Source organism: Macrosteles quadrilineatus, unplaced genomic scaffold (assembly GCF_028750875.1).
Source record: "Macrosteles quadrilineatus isolate MER2022 unplaced genomic scaffold, UCM_ALF_1.0 Scaffold_2__2_contigs__length_208266976, whole genome shotgun sequence".
Classification (NCBI taxonomy): Eukaryota; Metazoa; Arthropoda; class Insecta; order Hemiptera; family Cicadellidae; genus Macrosteles; species Macrosteles quadrilineatus.
Window position 1 is genome coordinate 57,170,742 of NW_026542595.1, and position 22,190 is coordinate 57,192,931.

The 22,190-nt window shown below is 36.8% G+C and overlaps 1 protein-coding gene across 1 annotated transcript in view; it reads right to left on the reverse strand.

Moving 5' to 3' along the window:
* The window catches only part of LOC128987252 (N-alpha-acetyltransferase 15, NatA auxiliary subunit-like), a 125,439-nt gene that overhangs the window by 92,365 nt on the left and 10,884 nt on the right, over window positions 1–22,190 (reverse strand). The window contains exons 4-11 of the mRNA XM_054408009.1: window positions 20,412–20,549; window positions 18,704–18,848; window positions 15,224–15,439; window positions 14,797–14,976; window positions 12,417–12,589; window positions 11,195–11,347; window positions 10,879–11,007; window positions 10,069–10,282 (exon numbers count right to left, since the gene is read on the reverse strand). Coding sequence (XP_054263984.1) covers window positions 10,069–10,282; window positions 10,879–11,007; window positions 11,195–11,347; window positions 12,417–12,589; window positions 14,797–14,976; window positions 15,224–15,439; window positions 18,704–18,848; window positions 20,412–20,549 — 1,348 coding nt within the window. The remainder of the gene's footprint in view (window positions 1–10,068; window positions 10,283–10,878; window positions 11,008–11,194; window positions 11,348–12,416; window positions 12,590–14,796; window positions 14,977–15,223; window positions 15,440–18,703; window positions 18,849–20,411; window positions 20,550–22,190) is intronic.

Sequence of the window (22,190 nt, forward strand, 5' to 3'; positions counted from 1 at the left end):
TCAACGTTTCACAAAGGTAATAGGTAAGATGGAGGAATAGGTAATGCTAAAAGTACATGCAGACACATTTGACTAGTGTTTAACTAAATAAATTGGTTTAAAGTCATATAAATGGTTGTAAATTTAACATTAACGATTCAAATGACCAATTGTAATATTGGTATAGTAAGGTACAGAACGGCACCAGCTTGCAGGTTACGACTAGAAAGAGGACAAAGAAATGAAATTGGAGCAAAGTAGCCACGCCCTAACCTTTCTCCTCAGTGTGGAAACTACAGTATCCGACCTTATCACCTGGCAGGCTACTGTTATCAACACTGATCTCCTGCTATATCCAGCTACTTTCACACTGTTTTAGAACATGTAGATCATTGGAGTTATCTTATTAAACAAAGTTACAGGTTTTAATTTGTTGTTATTACTAACTACTTCTCTTCACACACAAAAATTTGATGGATTATATTTGTGGTAAATTGTGACCTGGGGCCTTAGCCTGATTTCTGTCAAGACTAATCCAGTATATTTAATACAATTAGGTATTGATTGGTATTCTTCGTCTTCACATGGCTTTACTGAAAGTTATAACTGATGTTTTGTAGTTATTTAAGCCCATCTATTTTCAAACTATTTAATAATAATAATTAATAATTATTAACAAAGAATGGAAATAATATAGTCTAACTAGCTGACCCGGCGAACTTCGTATCGCCTAAGTTATAGGTTTTCCCTAAGACAGACCGATGGAAAGAAAGTACCGTTACGTTTAATTTTCAAGATGATCTCGTTCGCATCGCTCAATCACGTCCTGGTTGAAGTTCGTTCGCTACGCTCACTCACCTTTGGGTTGGAGCTCGTTCGCCACGCTCACTCACCTTTAGGTTGGAGCTCGTTCGCTGCGCTCACTTGCCTTCAGGTTAGCTCGTTCGCTACGCTAACTCGCCTCCTGGTTGAAGTTCGTTCGCTACGCTCACTCACCTTTGGGTTGGAGCTCGTTCGCTACGCTCACTCACCTTTAGGTTGGAGCTCGTTCGCTGCGCTCACTTGCCTTCAGGTTAGCTCGTTCGCTACGCTAACTCGCCTCCAGGTTGAAGTTCGTTCGCTACGCTCACTCACCTTTTGGTTGCAAATTAGCTGTTGTCATAAATGTAAAAGAAATAATAGTGCTACACCCTGTTGGTAATCCTTGTAACTTTAATGCTATTGAACATCATAGAACAGAACCAACTTGTTTAATTGAAACAGCTGTTAAGATTCATTAATTCCATTTCTCATAAGGTTAACATGGGAAACTCCAGAGCCACTGGGGCGGAGCCCTTTTAAGAATTTCGAAACGGGAAATAGTTTACGTCCGATTCGCATACCTACAGAATTTACACACCAAATTTCATAACGATCGGTGAAGTCGTTCCGGAGGAGTTTGCAGACAAACACTGTGACACGAGAATTTTATATATTAGATTATAATCAATATTAACTACTAGCTGTTACCCGGAGCGCGTTGCTGCGCTTAAAAACTATTATTTTAAATGGTAATTTGTTTTTTACGATGAATAATAAAAATGTATATCAAGAATAAAAATGGAATATTTTACTTAATTGCTAGTGGATAAACAATGCTTTTTTTTCATTAGGTGTATAAATATATAAGTTTTTAGGCGTACCTACCACCACGTGAGCATGCAACACACAATAACTTTTGAATCGTAATTTGCACACTAATGGGGGGGGGGGGGGTATACCATCTTGTTCAGAGTCAAAAGGAGTATAAAATACTAAATTGTAATCAACCTGGTTCTGGTCAATTTCGAGAATTTTTTTAATTTTTTATCTATGGGTTTTTATGGGGAAATCACCATTAAAAATAAAAATTTAAAAATAAAAAAAACACAGGGAGATAACATGGGTTAGTACCTACGGTAGTACACATACAAAATTTAATCAAAATCAGACCACAGGCGTGGTCTGTAGTTCTGTACACATCCACACAACAGACTGACAGACAGACACACACACACACAAACACACGGACAGACATCACTTTGTAAAACAACTTTTTTTGGGTTCAAGGGGATCCAAAAGGGATATCCACCAAAAACTCAAACTCGAAAATTTGGACAAAAGCAATACTTTCTGGATACTATGGTATAAGGGTAGAAGGTGAAAAGGATATACAGTAGACCCCCTCTAAACCAACCCTAACGGGACCAGACCTAGATCGGATAACTCAAAAGGTCAGCTAAACAGGAAATCAATAAAAACTTTTAAAAATTAAGTGTTATTCATTTGGAATTAAATAATTGTTACTCTGAAGTTGTGCGTGGATTATTTAAAAATTAAAGTACACTTATTTCCTTTTTAGCGAATTTCCCATAAAGGGAATAAGCTATTACCGTAGTACTCATGGTAAGACTTGGACCCGGGACCGATTTACTTTTTCGTTTTGAGGTCCCTAGAGGCCAAAAACACCATCCGTTCAAATTCATATATATATATTTTACAACTTAGGGGGATAATCCTTAAAAATATTAAATATTCCCTGATTTTAGGTTCTAACAAGTAATAGCTAAATAAAAAACCTGTTTTATCCACTTTCTAAAAGGAGCTGTATTCTTAAGAATTTATAACATCACCTACTATCTTTGTTTACAAATCAGAATAATCAAAATCAAACATATGATCATATGTTGGTTCCATACAGTACATTAGTTAATTAAACCAAAGTCTTTTAAATAGGGGTTAAATGTAACCAAAGTCTATTAAATTCAATTCGTAACACACTCCCCACCTTTGTAAATTGAGGAGTTCGACAACAATTTACAAACACTTAATTCATAAAGTCAGTAAACATCAAATACTTTAACAGTACAACAATTTGTATAAGACCATTCGTAAGTTCATTCTGGTTGTCACTGTAATAAGTCTAGACTAAGGTAATGCGATCCGTGCCAAGAGTCTTGTGGCACTGGGGGCCTAATATTCAGTGTCTTAACGGAGCCTTCTGGGAACCAGGGGTAACCCAGTCGTACGCACCCCTTACCTCTCTAATCGGGTCACTGGGGAGGTGGACTTAAATACCCGGTATTCGTGAGAACAATGTAGACAATCTGACCCAAATGGAGGAGGAAGGTCAACTGAAATCTGACGATGACGACAAGCTCGCAGAAACCGGAAAGGAACGAAAAACGACTTTCCAGGGGCGAGTTGCAAAGATGGAGGATAGCGGATGCTTAAGCCAAAGGCGAAAAGGTGGTATCCAGAAGTGAGAGGAGGCTGGTGTGGGCTGCCAAGCACCCTAACTCTGCTGCCTGCAAAGCCAGTTCCTCCGGGAACTAGGATGCTGGGAAAAAGCAGAGCAAGGGTGGTACCCCTAAAGCTGACTCTAATGAAGCCTCCAGGAAGAAAGGTGGAGGCTGTGCTGGCGCAGCCACAAAGGATTGGCTGGTCAAGCAAGTTCAGGAGCTGAGTCCTTTCAGGAAAATCTCGCTACGGCTTGCCCCAGCCAGAGACCTTGTGAAAGCTGTGAAGGTATATTTATGTGCCCAGCCCTACAAGGTCTGCGTATGAGATCCCTCGTACGAAAAACGACTTTCCAGGGGTGAGTTGCAAAGACGGAGGATAGCGGATGCTTTAGCCAAAGGCGAAAAGGTGCTATCCAGAAGTGAGAGGAGGCTGGTGTGGGCTGCCAAGCACCCTAACTCTGCTGCCTGCAAAGCCAGTTCCTCCGGGAACTAGGATGCTGGGAAAAAGCAGAGCAAGGGTGGTACCCCTAAAGCTAACTCTAATGAAGCCTCCAGGAAGAAAGGTGGAGGCTGTGCTGGCGCAGCCACAAAGGATTAGCTGGTCAAGCAAGTTCAGTCTGAGCTGAGTCCTTTCGGGGAAATCTCGCTACGGCTTGCCCCAGCCAGAGACCTTGTGAAAGCTGTGAAGGTATATTTATGTGCCCAGCCCTACAAGGTCTGCGTATGAGATCCCTTGGGAGATCAAAGGGAAAAAAAGGTCACCATAGTCAAAAGGCTCTCACGGTTCACCAAAGACCTGGGATTTGACGGAGAATGAGGATCTGTGAACGAGGGTGCACAATAAGCTGTTCTAGCTGCGATGCAATCCCATGGTAACTTGTAAGCCTGGCCCTCGATAAAAAAAAAAAAAAAAAAAAAACTGTAATAAGTCAAGGAACGGCTGTCCATAAGACAGTCACATAACACAGTGATGCTCGTCCTAAATTTTTCTGTAGAAGGTCCTTTAACACACATATTAACCGCTCCCAATATCCTCCCCACCATGGTGCAGCGGGAGCATTAAATTTCCACTTTATTCGTTGAATTCTACATTCCTCTTCAATTTGTATCCAATCTAAATCATTGAATAAGTTTTTTACTAAATCCAACGGGAGAGGGTCATCCCATTCTTTACTTTTATCCCAGGACCTTTGCAACAGTATCTTCATTGTGATGCTTACTGCCATCTTGAATCCAATGGGTTCGTAAATCCGCTGTACCGTGGAAAGTAGAGTACATCGTGTAAATGCAACAGGTTCTCCTTCAAACAGTTTTAGATTACAACCTAACTTGTCTAGTCCACAATTCCACTTGAGACCAAGAACATTCTCTTGAGCATCTGGATCTTTCTCGATTATTTCAAGATTAAGCCATGAATCAAACACAGAATCATAATCATCGTACTTACCAATAAGTTTCAGTTTTTTGGTAGTAGAACAAAGTCTCTTTTCTGCGACTCCCTGATTTCAGGTTCTAACAAGTAATAGCTAAATAAAAAACCTGTTTTATCCACTTTCTAAAAGGAGCTGTATTCTTAAGAATTTATAACATCACCTACTATCTTTGTTTACAAATCAGAATAATCAAAATCAAACATATGATCATATGTTGGTTCCATACGGTACATTAGTTAATTAAACCAAAGTCTTTTAAATAGGGGTTAAATGTAACCAAAGTCTATTAAATTCAATTCGTAACAATATATATATATTTTTAGGATTTTTTGAGAGGATAGCAGGCTTACCTGAATGGGAAAGAGTCCAAACTGGCACAGGAAACACAAAACTTTACACTATATACACAAAACATTAGAATATTTCACTGTCACTGACAGCATTTTCAACTAAGGAAGAGAGAGTTTTCTAGATGTCCAAAAACATCTAGAAATCTTTTTGGACATCTAGAAAACTCTCTCATCCTTAGTTGAAAATACTGTCAGTGACAGTGAAATATTCTAATGTTTTGTGTATATAGTGTAAAGTTTTGTGTTTCCTGTGCCAGTTTGGACTCTTTCCCATTCAGGTAAGCCTGCTATCCTCTCAAAAAATCCTAAAAATCTAGGCCCTTGTGCTCTATGCTACACCCTTATATATATATATATATTATATATATATATGTGTGTCCATTAGCGCAATAACTCAAGCAAAAATGATCCAATTTTGATGAAATTTGGTATAAACGTGTAAACCTACATTTATTCGAACGAGTTCGCGAACCAGCATGATCGGACTATGGGGTAAAAATAGGTTTTTCTCATTATGACCCTAAAAACACAAAATTTTACAATTTCTTTCCAAACCATTTTGTAGAGCTTAAAAAAAACAAATAATTTAGTATAATGAAGCGTTGTTGTGCGCCTAATGGTTACGGAAAAAAAATTGTAAATTTAAAATTCCCATGTTATTCTTATGGAGAATAAGTCAACTGTTGTAGTTTGCTTGTTTATGAACATATTATGATCGAATTTGGAAAATACTTTCATTTCTTACTACTAAACTATTAACATTTTACAACAAAAAAACACACTTTTACCCTCCCTGTTGCAGCAAACCTAAGTACTCGTTAAACTAATTCTATTTAAATAGGAAATAAATGTGATATTTTTATGGAGGCATTTTAGTGTAAATCCAATCAGGTTAATGGAAATTCACTTAGTCTGCAGGTTTGCTGCGGCGGGGGTATTTTAAGTAATTACAATAGATAAGTCATAAGTAAACCCGTATAATCCGATTATCGGTTAATGCAAGGTCGGTTAAAAAGGGATCTACTGTAATTGGATATTAGGCTATTTTGCCAAGTATGAGCAAACTCTGCTCAAGGCAAAGAAAACAAACCCTTTAAGAAGCGCAAAGCCTTTGTAAAAAATTCAGTCTGGAAATATTTGAATTTTCAATAGTTCCAGCTAGGTAACTATCGCGAGCGTCCGGCCAAGTCAGCTGACTGAGTGAGCAGTGAGACAAAGAATCTGATTAGAAAGAGATAGAGATGGAGCAATGCGGCCTCTGCGCGAGCGATCGTAGCGGCGCCACGCAAAGCTCATTTCGGGGACAAAATTCCAGACTGACTATTCTCCATATTTCGGGGGCAAAATTCCAGACTGACTATTCTCCATAAGCATTTCGCTTCTTCCTGAGGGCTCATTAAGGTAAAAAATCTCATTTAGGCTGGATTGTTGAATATGATGTACGTTAGATCCCATAACTAAATTGAGAAAATTGATTAATTGTTTCTCTCACCTGTATTTAATTACTATACAACAAGCTAATACATTTAATAACAAAATATCCTAAACAAACTTTTAAATCTTAATTCTACAAATGGCTTTTGAACAACCCTTTTTATTCTCTAAAAGATTTTTTTGAAATGCCTTTTATTAATTTTTAAGTATAGCTAGCAAATTTACCAAATTACTGTTGGATTTAGTTGGTTATGGGGTTTAATAACTTCCATTATTCCAAACGCCTTGCATTTTTCTTAACAATAAGATTATTTGGTTGTAATATTAAAGTATGTATTGTAACATGTCTCCTTGTGTGTAGTATTCTTGTAAATATTGTATATTGTATTAATTAACTGACTATGCTAGTTTTAGCAGTTTTCGGACATTATCAATAATTTGTATAAATTCACAAGACAATAAACACATTTCATTATTGGTAATCACTATGTAGTCTCTGATGGAAGAAGACTTGTATCAAACAACACTGAAAAGAAATTGTGCTCTCACCTGTATTGCTGAGGTGGTTTGTAAAGGTGGAGCTTTATTTTTATGGAGAGGTGGGAAAATTTGTTTATGCACACAGATGGCTAGCCTGTGGTGTGGGTCTCTTACGGGTTTTAAACCCACAGACTATTCACTAAAAACCTCTAATCTTCGGAAACTAGCCTGGAAATTTGTTGCAATTTACTGTAGGCGAGAGTTGAGAAGTCCTCTGAGCCCTGGCCTATTATAAAAATGCAGGCGCTTGCTACTCGACAGCTAGGCGCGCCGGGCGGGTTTCTCATGTTCCACGCGGCAGTCAGGGCTCATATCCACTTTGTTAAAACAAAAATAGCACCTGCAAATACTGTGCGGCAACATACAAACATTGCTGCATATCGCTCTGGCTCAAAGGACTTCTCAACTCTCGCCTACAGTATCAGAACTAGTTTAAGTTTGCTTATGCCCAGAGGGCTCAATCCGTGTCCAGCAATTCATTTCTTACCTGACCTAGGGCTTGGAGGCTCCAAAACAAAGATTTCAAATACTAATTTTATATGTAGGCCTACTTTGTTAAGCTTAAAGCATAGCAAATTCCTTAATTAAATTCTGTATTTTTGTGTGTATGTCTGTTGGTAACGCATTAATGTCCTTATTTCTCAGTGTTTCACGGAATGGACAAGAGCACCTTTGATAGTGAAAATGTCAACCGGAATAAAGTGTTAAAAGGTGAGGTTGATGTAGTACTTAAAATACGTTTAACCATTGTGGAAAGTAACTTTCAATTATAGGCTTACCTTAGGGCTATGGCTCATGGATCCATAAAGCATTTTTTAGTTTAATCATTGGATTTAACATATGGACCAACACGATCCGGGTGGCATTTAATTGCGAAGCATTTATTTTGGCTTGAACTGTCAGATACTGTATTTGCGAAGGTTTATATAAAATAGTTTTGCCAGCATATCTGCAAATATGCAAACCAACTGCTTTTCCTAATATAAGAAGGTTTCAACTGACTACTTTAAGATCCCTGTGCGTAAAACGGGCACACAGCTAGTATGCTATAAATGTATTACTAGGAAATGAAAAAAGAAGCTTAACAAAATTATATTAGTTTTGGCTGGGAGCACATTTCATCGTGGACAGCCGAAGGATAAGTATTCTGTGCCGGGATCACCTAAACAGTAAATGCAGTCGGGTGAACCGGACTTGCCCATCAAAAATCAGCTACGACTGATAATAGTTGTATGTAACAAGAACCTCGCCATACCGATATTACTTGCACCATTAGTTCTGCCTTATAAGTCTGTCCTCTTCGAGTCTCCTGTTCCCAACTATCCTGCCATTGCAATTGGCAAAGGCTCAACCAAATTCTTTCTTCAACCTTGCTCACACCTTAAAGCCATAAAGAAGCACTTTTAAACTGGACTGCACACATCAAGAGTCTTCTTTATAAGCTTACTTATCAGCAACACTTCCAAGAGCCTTTTATACGGAGGATCTGGTATTTCCATCCCAACTCTTATTATCCACCATAGCACCGGTTCTCCCACGATGGGAGGTGGAGATTGGGTACCAAATTTCAATCTTGTATCCCAGTCTCAAAGAATCTGAGTCGAGAACTTTCACAAGTTTCCCTTAAGAGCTAGCCTTGTTTTGGTTCATCGCCCTGCGGAGAACTTTAACTCTGTAGGCTGCTGACTTAGCCTTGAAATTCTTCGAAGGATCTTCCTTGGAATATCCCCCCCCCCCCCCCATTAATGCACATCTGGCTTTCAGACAAGCTTTCTGAACGTTCGAGATCCCAGTACAAGGGTCATTTGTCACAATAGAGTCTCCTGCACGACATTGCCTGGTTACAAGCCAAGTCAAATCAGTATCATCCTCAGGATCAGATATTTTATATTACCAATGCCTCAGCGCCAGCCTCAACAAGTGAAATTGGGTTCTCCAACTATCCCGCAAGATTAAATTGGTTAACTTCTTGAAATGCAGCTTGTCTGAATTCCATCTACGTGGTACACATGATGGTGCTCATGAAGTTTATAAAAATCCGATATATTGTAGTGAGGTCTTTGATGACTCTCAAGCTAGAGATCCGCCCTCATTCAGGAAGAGTGCGGACCTGGCAGTCCAGGATGTATTTTGCCCTGAGAGTTTGTAGAGTGCATTTCCTACACGACAGTCCTAGGGTTAATATTCCTATATAAGCGGTAAATCTTAAGAAGTAAAATACCAAACGGGCTCATTGGGGATAATGTGGAGTGGAGACTAAAAGCTTCAAGTCCCTCCCTGGTGCTTCTATGCTGTTTCGCACCCAAGATGTGTCAGTTGAGTCTGGAAACCACAAATGTGCAAACTGGCTCATCCTACTCTCAGGTGTATGAGATTCAGGAATATGCTGGCATATTATTCTTGCATTTAAGCAACTGTCATGTGCTGTTCTCTTCGGTTAGGCCATGTGATCCATAATTTCAAGGAGTTTTTTAGGATCTCAGGGAAGTCAGTCAAGGTCCCCACCCTAAGTCCTAAGCTCAAATTCATGAATGGTACCCTTGTCCCCAAAGCCCTTATTGACATTCCCAGCAAAAGCCAACATTTCATCATATTTCAAGAGCTTTAAGAGCTCTAGGTACATCTGATTTACTTGATGACAGTCTTTGTATCTTACGGTTCGGCCTTAGTCTTGAAGCTCCCCAAAACTTCAGCAATAAACCACCCCCTCTCTGAGGGCTTTATCAGTATAGCTTCAGTCCTGGGCTTCCTTTGTCTGGGTTTCTTTAGTACAGAGGGGCCCTTCCTGGAGGAGCAGGGCCAACTAGGAGGCGTCATCTGAAGGGTTTAGATCTTTTCCTCAGAATATTGGCCAACTTGGGATCCCTGATGGGTGAGCTCCTTGTAAAGGTGGAGGTAAAGTTTTATCATACATTAATTACTATGAGAAGAATAGAAGATTAATGAAATACTTCTCTCACCTGTATTGGTATCCTACCCCGCAGTCTCATACTGAGGTGGTTTGTCACGAAGATGGAGAACAAATTCTATCACACACCACTACTTAGAAAATTGATTAAATGCATCTCTCACCTGTATTGGTATCCTGCTCTGCAGTCTCGTCCTGAGGTGGTTTGTCGTGAAGATGGAGGTAGACTTGTATCGCACATCTCGCAGCACGCAGATAAAATGGATGTGATCTTAAAACGTCTTCTAGCCGCAGGAGTCCCACATAAGATCTTAATGTCATCTTTCGCATGCAGTATGTGTGAAAGTCAAACTGGTCTTCTATTATTTCTGAGAAGTGCTAGAAAGAAAAAAAAGTTCAAATTAGTGTACAAGTTTATTTTAAGGAAAAACTCTAGACCAGTATTTTGAATTGTAGAATAAGGAGAATAGGAGCTAGCTTACCTTGAAGAAGTGCAGGTAGGTCATAGACCATACAGAAAACACAATGCTGACAGTGTGTTCAGTGTCTCTTCTGTTTATGGCCTACCTGCACTTCTTCAAAGTAAGCTAGCCGCTATCCTCCTTATTCTACAATTCAAATTAGTATACAAGTTTGACTGAGCATGAATTTTTAGTGACATTAACAAGTCATCAATGAGGTGATGGTTGTGTTTAATGTAGGTTAAGTTTCTGAAGTACTGAGCTATGAGATTTTAACTCCTTTCAAAATCTCTAGATAGAAACCTAAACTGACAGTTTAGTGTGTTATGATTAGAAGCCCACAGAAGTATTTTGATAATTGACTTACAAATTAAGTCTACTCACTGAGGCTACTGATTAGTGACCTCAAGCTTCATCTAGTTCATAGTTTTACAGTAAAATTATATCATGGAAGTTGTTTTTCAGAATTTAATATCCTAAAAATGTTAATAATGTTTGTTTATGTTTACTTACCCTGTCTACTTCGTGGCACTTTTTTAAAGCTTCTCCCCACTTCTCTAACCTCTGGTAGGCAAGGGCACACTCTGTTTGGAACCACATGCATTGCATCTCATTTAGATTTTCCATTGCAGACACACCTTCCTAAAACAAATGGGGACCACTTTGATAGAAAATCCTTATCTTCCACCACTATCTCTGAAATCATTAATACAACTATGCAAACAAAGAGCTTGTCAATTAGCATATCTTTCCAATTTTTTTTTATCTAACTCCAGAGAATTTACGTAAAGTACAACAGATTCAAGTAAAGAAATGTGTTTGTACTTACCCTAGTAAACTTGGAACACGTTTCCTCAGCCTCTTTGATTAAGTTGGCCCTCAACATGTACTTGGCACACTTGGAGTTGATGTACCTATCAGCTGTGTCCAGACCTTGAGCCTCGTCTAGCCACTTGAATGCCTCAACTACATCTCCTGCATGCTGAAAGATGACAAAGTTGGTGTAATACAACTTGTGTATGAATATTTAACCTCAGAAACTTTCTCTATCAGATAAAGTTTAGTTTACACAGTAGCCCTAGTTGTGTGGTATTGGCCAAATGCATTCAAAAGACATATCTACCACAAGCAAACAAGTTAATTAAACAAAGCAAATCAAATCTAATCTTTATTCATTATTGATATTTACATGAATACATTGAATAGAGTCAAATCTTATTTTCTAATTACTAAGGGATGTAACAAGAAGATCATAGAGGCCTAGGTTTTAAGGAATTTTCTAAGGATAGCAGGCTTGCCTGGATGAGGAGGAATAAACTGTAGCTAAATAAGAAACACAAAACATTAGATTATAACCAAAACTAAAGTATTTAACTGTTACTGACATCATTTTCAAAACATTTTTATTAGAGTCAGTGACAAAGAAATATTATAATTTTTTTGTACCGTATATTGTACGGTTTTCTGTTTCTTGTGCCAGAGTCAATTTTATCCCATTCATTTAAGTCTGATTTCCTCACAAAAAAACCTGAAAAGTTTATTATTTACTTTTTAATGAGAGTCGCGCATCTAGTAGCTAGCCAGCAATAATAGTTTTTTTTTGTCTAGGCTTATATCTCTTGTCATGTAAAATTCATGATATAGATTTTCAAAATGTATCTTTTAGTAAAAAGAACCGTAGTGGTTTAGATTATCCTACAGAACATCACATCACCGACTTTATAGTTTTCAGAACTAAAAAAACACATACAAAATACTCCCTGACTTTAGCCACCTTCTATACACTTAACTGGTAGGCTATTGGTTGATGCCAGCAAAGCCTAGCACACTACACTGTATCTCAGAAAAAAGTGTTCCCTAATTTCTTCTGTGTGGTAATGCAAAGACAAACGTCAAAATAAACAGTGCAGTGACAAAATAAGTGATAATTATCATAAACTAGGGTGAGTATCAAGGCTATTTCAATACCAACGGCTTTGCACAAGAGACGACAAAGATGCTTCAACATGTATAAGGTTTGACTAGCTGAAGGCTTAATTTGTAATGCATACCTTGTATATCCTGCCTTTGGTGACGAAGAGCTCTATGAGTGTAGGTGTGTGTTCAATGGCTGCATTGATGTATTGCAGAGCCTTGTCTGTGTTGCCCAAGAAGTCCCAGTGTTGTGCCAAGTAGTAATATACCCACAACAGAGCAGAAGCAGGCTCCTTAGGCTCGTTTGTTTCTGTACAAAATTAGTTCTCATTGGTCTAATTTGTTAAATTAATAACGAGAGAGTTGAGTAGTAGAAGCTGATAAAGGGAAGTAAAAGATGAACTCTTATAGGGAATTTTTCATAAAGAAATAGGCTATTACCGTAGGTCTCATGGTATGACCAATTAATTGTTTTTCTATTATTTTATGTCCCCAGAGGCCAAAAATACCATCCTTTCAAATTCATATATACAAGGGACGTTTTAAAGTATGGGCCGTTTATGTGTGTAGCTCCGTAGTTTCAGTGTATGCTACAATTAAGCGGTGAGCTGCAATACTGGCATTGTTGGTGAACGGAGTGTCGCCATTTGCAAATGTGTAACTGACATTTATGCTTTCCTGAGTGTTAAGACAATTTGACAATTTTTAAAATTATTGAATCTCCTGCCACATGAGGGATTAGGTAAAGTGTACTGTTAAAATTTTACAAAAAAAAACACTTAACTTTTCCTGGGCGTTGGCCATAAATATACGACAAAGACGCGTCAAATCTTACGTCAAAACATGTTAACATCATTTCTTGAATTATTTTAAAGTTGTTTCTTAGCCGTCAACAGTTACCTTAGGGCATTAATCAATATTATTGTTGCCATAACTTTTTTTATTTTTCAACTAAATTTCTGATTGGTGGGTTGGCAACACTGAACTCGTAACATCTATTGTTTACAAAACTGGCCGGCTGGGTTCAAAATATTCCGAATCAATATTTTTTATTGTATTAGGATTAGATAGGCTTAAGTCTGTTTTGTTCTTTGGTAATAATGAACAGTTAATCAAAGATAAATGTTTATCCTAAACAAAATTGACAAGCCTTAGAGATATATATGCAGATCAATGCATTCCTTAGTGAGCGTTGGACGTATACCTACGCCACAACATGGTTATAAAACTTGTAAAAAAATTATTTTGATAAAAAAGCTGTCTATAATCAACTATTTTTTTAACCTCAACCAAATTATTGATCGGGTTGTGTGAGTAAGGCTCCGCCCTGCAGCCGCCGTTTGGGAAGGGTTAATTACCTTCCCTGGTGCATCATAATACCTAAGTAATCATCAAGCCTTATGTTATTTAAATAGAAAATAAATCTGACGTATTAAGGAAATATTTTTGTGAAAACTCTATTATATTTATATTAATGGATATTTTCCTAGTCAGCAGGTTTGTTACTGCAGGGGTATTTATACTTTTTTAGGGGAATATTAGGGGAAATATATAGTGATCATAATCTATAAGTATAAAAGAGGATGTTTGTATATTTGTTTGGCAGTGATAAACTCAGACACCGCTGAACCGATTGCCACGAAACTTGGTACATACGTGTAGAATTTCATGGAATAGGTTTATACACCATCAATTTCGTGATCCGTCATATCGGCTCCACCCCAGTGGCTCTGGAGTTTCCCATGTTAACCTTATGAGAAATGGAATTAATGAATCTTAACAGCTGTTTCAATTAAACAAGTTGGTTCTGTTCTATGATGTTCAATAGCATTAAAGTTACAAGGATTACCAACAGGGTGCAGCACTATTATTTCTTTTACATTTATGACAACAGCTAATTTGTAACCAAAAGGTGAGTGAGCGTAGCGAACGAACTTCAACCTGTAGGCGAGTTAGCGTAGCGAACGAGCTCCAACCTAAAGGTGAGTGAGCGTAGCGAACGGACTTCAACCATTACGTGATTGAGCCATGCGAACGAGATCATCTTTAAAATTAAGAAGTTAAACGGGGCAACGCCCGCGGGTTACAGCTAGTCATGTATAAAATATCAAATTCACTGTGAGAGGTTTCACTCTTACTGTGAAAGAGCATCCTCAGTGGAAAATGGTACATACAGACAATTTAGGTAAAACCTACATGGGTAAAAGTTACCTATATTTTTTTTTTATTACATCCAATCAATCACTGATCAATTATTTGATACTGATTAAGAACCAAGATTTTTTTAGGAATTTAGCTCAGCTAGCTAGCCAAAGAAACTTTTAGTTCAAGTTCCAATAGGAAACTTCACAGAACATTAGGCCTACATAATGTGTTTTAGGTTAAGAAACAAAAATCAAAGGATCATGGTTAACCTCTCTTTGTTCATTTACAACTGCCCTACCCTGCCACGATTGGTCCTTGATAAAATCGATACAAAAAATTACATCAAGCACAAACTAAGATATTATGACTCACCGTCCAAACTGAACCGCCCATTTTTACTGAGGGCTTGGACGTATTGCTCAGCTAGTTGTTGGATTACTGCCACCTTTTCCTTATCCTTATAAAGAGACCTGAGGTCCACAAACAGAGGAGGCACTCCTTTATGTAAGCCTCGTCTCAGGTACCTGTCTACCTCCTGTTTGAACAGTTCACCTGCAATACATACACATATCTTGTCAGTTCTGATCATTACTAATCCACCTGTTCTCATTTTAAGACTCTGTAAAGAAATTACTATTACATATAAGGAAGACTAGTTAAATAAGAAGTGAATTACTACATTTTGAAATGACTATCGTCTTCTAAAACTTTTTGAAATATAAGACAAGACATAACTCTGGAAATTATAATAACCTGCAAATTAGTACTTTCTATGAATTGTTATATTTGTCGTTTCTACCTTGAGCATAGTTCAAGTAGAGACGTGCCGGAGCCAGTGCCTTGGGATATACCTCTCTGTACTCCGCCAGCAGTGACAGTCTCTCCTCAGACTTGTGTAGTTGTAGAGCGTCTGCTAGACTGCCGTAGTAGCCTGTGTTCTCAGGGTTACGCTGTAATAGCTTCCTGTACACCTCCGCAGCACTACTGAACTTGCCTAGCTTCAAGTAAAGGCTGCCTGAGAAACATCAACAGACTTCAATGAGTTCAATGGCTTTGATCATGGTCACTGAACATTCTCAACAATCGTTAATTATGTCATTTGGTAGAAAACCCTACCAGGGGTCCATAGTTATTTATAAAGGGAGACAACTGCTTGCGTTTCAAATATGTAGGTCTTAGTTGAAACACAAAAAACGCTAAAAATATTGACAGACCAATATTTTAGTAAAAAGGCCCTTTATCAAGGATGGCTTTTTTAAAACCACTTTAAATACATTATCTATACATTTTTCCATATTTATCGATAATGCCTATACAGGGATTACTCTATTAAAATCAGGTAGGGTAGGCATACGTAGTAGAAACAAAAATAGATATTCTTACATTAAATTACCACCAGAATGTTTGGGTTTATTCTCAAAAAACTGACTGCAAAATGTTTGTAGCAAATTTCTCACCTAGGGAATAATCTATTACTGAAGGTGTTTTGGGGTAACCAGAGGCCAAAAACAACCTCAGTTCAAATTTATATATAAGTATTTATTGATGTTATGTGTCTGTTACCACAATAACTCGGGCAAAACTGATCCCATTTTCTCCACAAGAATAACATGAGAATTTTACATTTACACTTTTTTTTTATTTTCTCCTTATTCAGTAGGCATACAACAACGCTTCAATGTACTAAATTATTTTTTTTTAAGCTCTACAAAATGGTTTGGAAAGAATTTACAAAATGTTTTTAGGTTCAAAAATGGGATAGATAAATTTTCCCCCATAAATCCCAGTTCCTATTGTCCGATCATGCTGGTTTGTGAACTTGTTTGCATAAACGTAGGTTTACACTTTTGTATTTAATTTTATCAATATCGGATCTGTTATGCATAAGTTGTAGTGCTAATGGACACATTTGGTACAGTGTTTAAAAAAGGTGGATATAATTTACGTAGTGATTCCTTGGGTCAAAATAAACAGGAAACCTAGAATTAAACTTTTTCCAAAATCGCTTCATTTACCAGATTATATTTCGAATTTTAAATTTCTTATGAAAGGACACAAAGTTCAAAAGATTGACTAAGAAATATCTGAAATGTGAGGGTTTATAGTTTTGTAAAATGGGGTAGAATAAGGCTAAGCTTGTCAGGTTTGCCTCATTTTACAACTTAAAACCGTGATATTTCATATATTTTTTATAAATAACTTCTTGATCAGAAGTAGGCCTACATGTTACTAAATTTACGGTAAGTAAATAAAAGACTCGCCTTTGCCTCGATGGAGAATCCGCCCCCAACACTTTTTTCATAAAATCGGCCACTTTTAGTCATTTCTATTTAAAAAAATAAAATGGCCAATAATTTAAAATTTAAGATTGCACCGGCAGATGGTGATTTATGACTAATCACACATGGTTACTGGATTAACCCCCTTCCACTGTCGTTTATGTTTGGTGTAAGGGATGAAGAGGATCTTTTATTACTTAGCTTGACAACAAACCTTTAGGATCAAAACTGTGCAAAACTTGAGAAAACGGATCGTTCAACAGAGAGGTCTAACTTTAAATGTTGTTGTAATAGGTATTTAATTTAAAATTTTTATTTGAACATTTATATTGTTACAGTACTACCTAGAGAATGTACAAGTGCCGTTTGACATATTAGCCAAAAGAACTTATAGAACACATTATCAGTTATCCAACTGGACCGCTTATTATTAAATTTTTAAGCCACACAGGCCTATTTTAATTTAGTTATTTTGTTACGCCTTTATTTTATCTGTCACTATAAAAAATCATTTGCGTATATTTAAGTTAAAATAAATGTGTACCTATCTAAATGGCAAATGGGGACATCAGAGTATGTAGGGTAAAGCATTAATGTATGACTAAAATATTAGATATCCCATTATGTTTAAGTCTAAAGTGAAAATAATTAGCCTGTGTTTAATACATTACTCTAACAAAACTTCCAAGTACCGTAGAGTCTTTATTTTATTTAGGTAAAATGATTGACAATTTTTTTTTTATAATTGCAATATCACCAGGCTGCATAAACATATAAACAATTCATTGCAATGCACTCTTTTTCAAGTAATTTCATTAGAGGAATGTTTGAACAAAATAAAATTAACGTTAAACTGATAACCTTTCAGCTATATATCTACTTTGATAATCATGGAACTATCAATCTTTTATCATAAAAGTTGTTTTACTAAAATGTAATACTCTGCTCAAGATAGATGTAATTCTAACTCACAACTGTTCATACCTATAATCAATGATGCAAGTACAATTAGGTTTGCATTGGAATACTGCGCCTACCGTAATATGTGTACTTAATGAACTACTTGATGAATTACTGATGAATTACTTGATGAACTAGCAGCAAAAAAGTGTTTCAACGATTTTGTCCAAAAATTATAACAAGTGATTAGTCAAATATTTTCAATCCATTGGCATACCGAAATTGACCTACCTACACAGAGGAATTCCTATTTCTTAGTTCTTTTAGTGAATTACAAAAGCAACAATAATATACTTTATTCATTATTATTTTGTAATAAGTTGTTATCTTCCTTCTCAGAAACATAGGAAGACGATTCAAAATTATCTTTATACCAGTCTATTACACCCGATCGTAAACAAGACAGCCACGGCATTTTGACAGAAAACATACCTCAAATCTCTAACTTGTTGCAAAAACAGGATATGCAACCAAAATACACACAATAACTATTGCAGGTAGACAGAAAGAAATTATTGACCTGACGAGTGCTGCGATCCCTCGGAATAAGTTTGAACTACAGTAGTAGCAATGTTTCAGGACAGAACAGTTCCTTCTAGGAATGCCAGGCTTATTAGCCAGGCGGAAATGTTTGGTACATATGCAGTGGGTTAAAATAGCTTTAAAATTAATTCCTTTTGTCCAAAGTAAACTGTACCTGATAGACCTATGATATATTTGAAACTGGGATTTAAAAAAAACTTTAAACCAACAACAAAAGTTAAATTTGTAATAAAAGGCTGCAATATTATTTTAATGGTTAACTTTGTCGATCGTTGGGCTTGTATGAAATTATTCTAAAGAAGAATACCGATTGTCCACAAGCCAATCCAAAACTATTCTACCTACATTTATCCCCTGACTAGTGATTATAAAAATATATCATCTGATTTATCGTTTTTAATAGTCAATTATTCAAAAACATGTCACCTACTGCTGTTATATCAGTTTTGACAACTAAAGCTGTAACCATGTCAGTCAACAATGATAAAACTTCTTACCATGTATTTCTTGTACAGAGAGTTCATCACATATTTCAGTCTGAAACTGATCTAGATGTCTGAGAGCATCTACTAGGGCCCCGGACTCTTGGATCACCATGTTTTGGTACAGCAACAACTCACTATGTTCATAGTCAATTATAGTCTGAAACAATATGACACAGGTCAACACTAATGGCATTATATTATACATGTTTATTATATTATGGAGAAAACGTTCTAACTGGTTTTTGTTGGAATCTGAAATCCATCAATCTCAAGAAAAGATTCCAAATTTGATCGACTGTATTAGGCATAGAGAATGGAATCTCACATTTAAATCCACTTACCACCAGTGTGATCGCAACCCTTGTGTTTGTCAAATAGTGCACAATTCTGGCATTAACAGTTTGGAATTGGATCATTTTAGAATTGACTAAACTGTTAATGTTGGGTTTTTCTCTGTACCGGGCCTTTCAGAAAATTTCCCATATAGGGAATAAGGGTGTAGGGACTTTCCATAGTACTCGTGGTAAGACCTGGACCCGGGACTGTTTTACTTTTTTGTTTTGAGGTCAATAGCAATCCAGAAACACCATCCGTTCAAATTCATATATATATCTGTCCGTTAGCAGGATAACTCAAGCAAAAGTGATCTGATTTTGATGAAATTTTGTATAACCGTGTAAACCTACATTTATTCAAACAAGTTCGTGAACCATCATGATCGAACTATGGTAACGGGGTTTATGGAGGGGCTTTATAGGGTAAATTTTTTTTTCCCATTTTTAACCCTAAAAACATAAAAATTAGTTTTTTTCCCAAAACATTTTGCAGAGCTTAAAAAACATAACTATTTAGTATATTGAAGCGTTACTATGGGCCTAATGGTTACAGAGAAAATTCCAAAAAATTAAGAATTTAAAATCCATATGTTATTCTCATGGAGAATAAGTAGCCTACTGTTGTAGATTGCTTGTTTATGAACATATTATTTTGATCAAATTTGGAAAATGCTTTAACTCATACCTAAACTACATATTAAAATTTAACAAAAACACTTTTATTTTTTATACCTTCCCTGTTGCTACTCGTTAGACAGTACTAGCGTTAAACTAATGCTAGGCCAATTTAAATATAGGATGAATGTAATATTTTAAAGGAGATATTTAATTGTAAATCTAATCATTTGCTTGGTCTGCAAGTTTGCTGCGACGGAGGTATTTTGAAGAACCAGTGGTGTACAAATACTAAGCATTGGCTTTCAGTACCAACACACCACTAATATAAATTTAATTTAAACTTTCAACGTAGTTTAGTTCAGTTTTTCTCAAAACACCACTGGTAAAAAATTTATTTAGTTAACTTTCAACGTAATTTAGTTAAGTTTTTCTCAAAACACCACTGGTACAAAAATAAATTTATTTAACGTTCGACGTAATTTAGTTCAGTTTTTCTTTTCAATCTCATTTATTTGCAAAAATGTCATAATGTACCAATTTACAAGTTTACAAATTTACCAGATGGAAGTGAATTTATGGTATAGCACGAAAAAGCTTTAAAACTACGGGGCCCATGTCGATGCGCAAATGAAGATTGAAAGAGGACGTACCCACCTCTTAAAAAAAGCAAGTCATCAAAACAACAGACTAAAAACACTGATCAGATGGATTTTACTACCCTAAGTTACAACAAGATAACATCTTAACATAATAACTAAATTAGATACCTGAAGTAAGGTCTTTCTAAATGCATTTAATATCTTCAAGGCCATATCATAATCTTTTAGAAGATGATAAGACATGGCAAAACCAATCCAAGATGCTCGTTGAGTTGGTCTCAACATGAAGAGTTGATATCTTGTGTCCTGACAAAGAAACATAGTTACATTATTATTGATCAGTAGTACAAAATTTCAACATAAACATAATATGTTGTGTATCGAACAATACTGCCATGTTTGAATGAATACTCCAGAAAAATTTATACATAACTTAATACTTGTTTCACAAAAATCTAGAACATTTAACACTTCATGAAACAGTACACAAAATACAGTAGAACCACAGGATAACCGAAACGGTTCCATAAATTAATGCAGGCCTAAAATATTAGTACAAAAGTATAGTACAATACGTAATATGTAAAGCGAGGTGTAGCGCCGAGCCCCTCTCTCTAGAAAGAATGCCTACGTGACATATCGGTATTGTACGGCGATGCGTGAGACGTTTGACGTGTCCTAGAGATGATTCACCTTCCCTCCCGGCCCCACTTACTACTTCCGGCCAGCGACCTGGCAATTCCCCTTGCCCTCCCATCAGTCACTTTCACAGTTAGTTGTGCTGTTAAAAACCCGTTGCAGTAGTGTACTGTTTGTAATTAGAAAGTGTGTACTGTATGTTGCCGGGTGTTTTTATGTGAAGTTGTGTACCGTAAAGATGTGTGTGTGTGTGTGTGTGTGTGTGTGTGTGTGTGTGTGTGTGTGTGTGCAGGGACGCCCCGAGGGTGGGGCGAGTGGGGCGACCGCCCTAGGCGCCGCGGCTTTGGAAGGTAACAATTAAACAACGTTATCGGCAAACCGCAAACAAATTTTTTTACGGGAAACTCGTAAACATGTAATCAATGACAATGTATATTCTAAAAAAAGCAATATATAGATTTTGTTTTATTATTATACAACTCGTGATATTACTACTTTTACGTCTGGCATGTGACTTGTTGGCAATACTGCGAGTCCGAGACAACACTGACACACACTGCGTAGTGCGTATTCGCCCACACGCTCCACCTACACTTGCTTGTTTCTAACCTCAAAGCTCAAACTCTTACGTCAACTCATAGTTGTTTCGTGATGTGAGTCTTAAATTCTACGTTTTTAGTAATTTAGTTCAGTGTAGTTGTTATGTTTATAAAAAATATTTGCAAAACAATCGATATGAATATATTGGACGTTGAGTCTATTGACGCAAGCCCCCCAAATCTTTTTTGGGGAGGGGGCGAAAGTTTAAATCTCGCCCCGGGCGTCTATTACCCTTGGGGCGGCCCTGTGTGTGTGTGTGTGTGTGTGTCTGTTCCATGGCTTCAGAGTGAAAATGTCTGGTTATCTCTTAATATAAGCAGCAAGTAAATTAGCTGCTATCAAACAAGTTGAAGAAGGTTGTTTACTAAAGACTGTTGCGGCTAATTAGGGAGTTGGTGTGTCTACAGTCTGTGAATGGGTTAAATCTAAACCTAAGTTTTTAGAGCAGCCGTGAAAAATGGTAACAATAAAACTTTGATGACATCAGAAGAATGGTTTTTATAAGTTTGTGCCACAAGTTGAAAAGTTTTTAGCTGAAAAAGGTTTGCCGAAAAAAGATTTTTATTAATTGATAATGCGTCCTCGCATCCCAGCAAGTTAAAAAGGGCAATATTGAATTATGCTTTCTTCCGCCTAATATTCAGGCTATTTGAAAGTGCATATTTATCATAAAATATTATCAATAGTGGCTATGGCATGATTATTTCA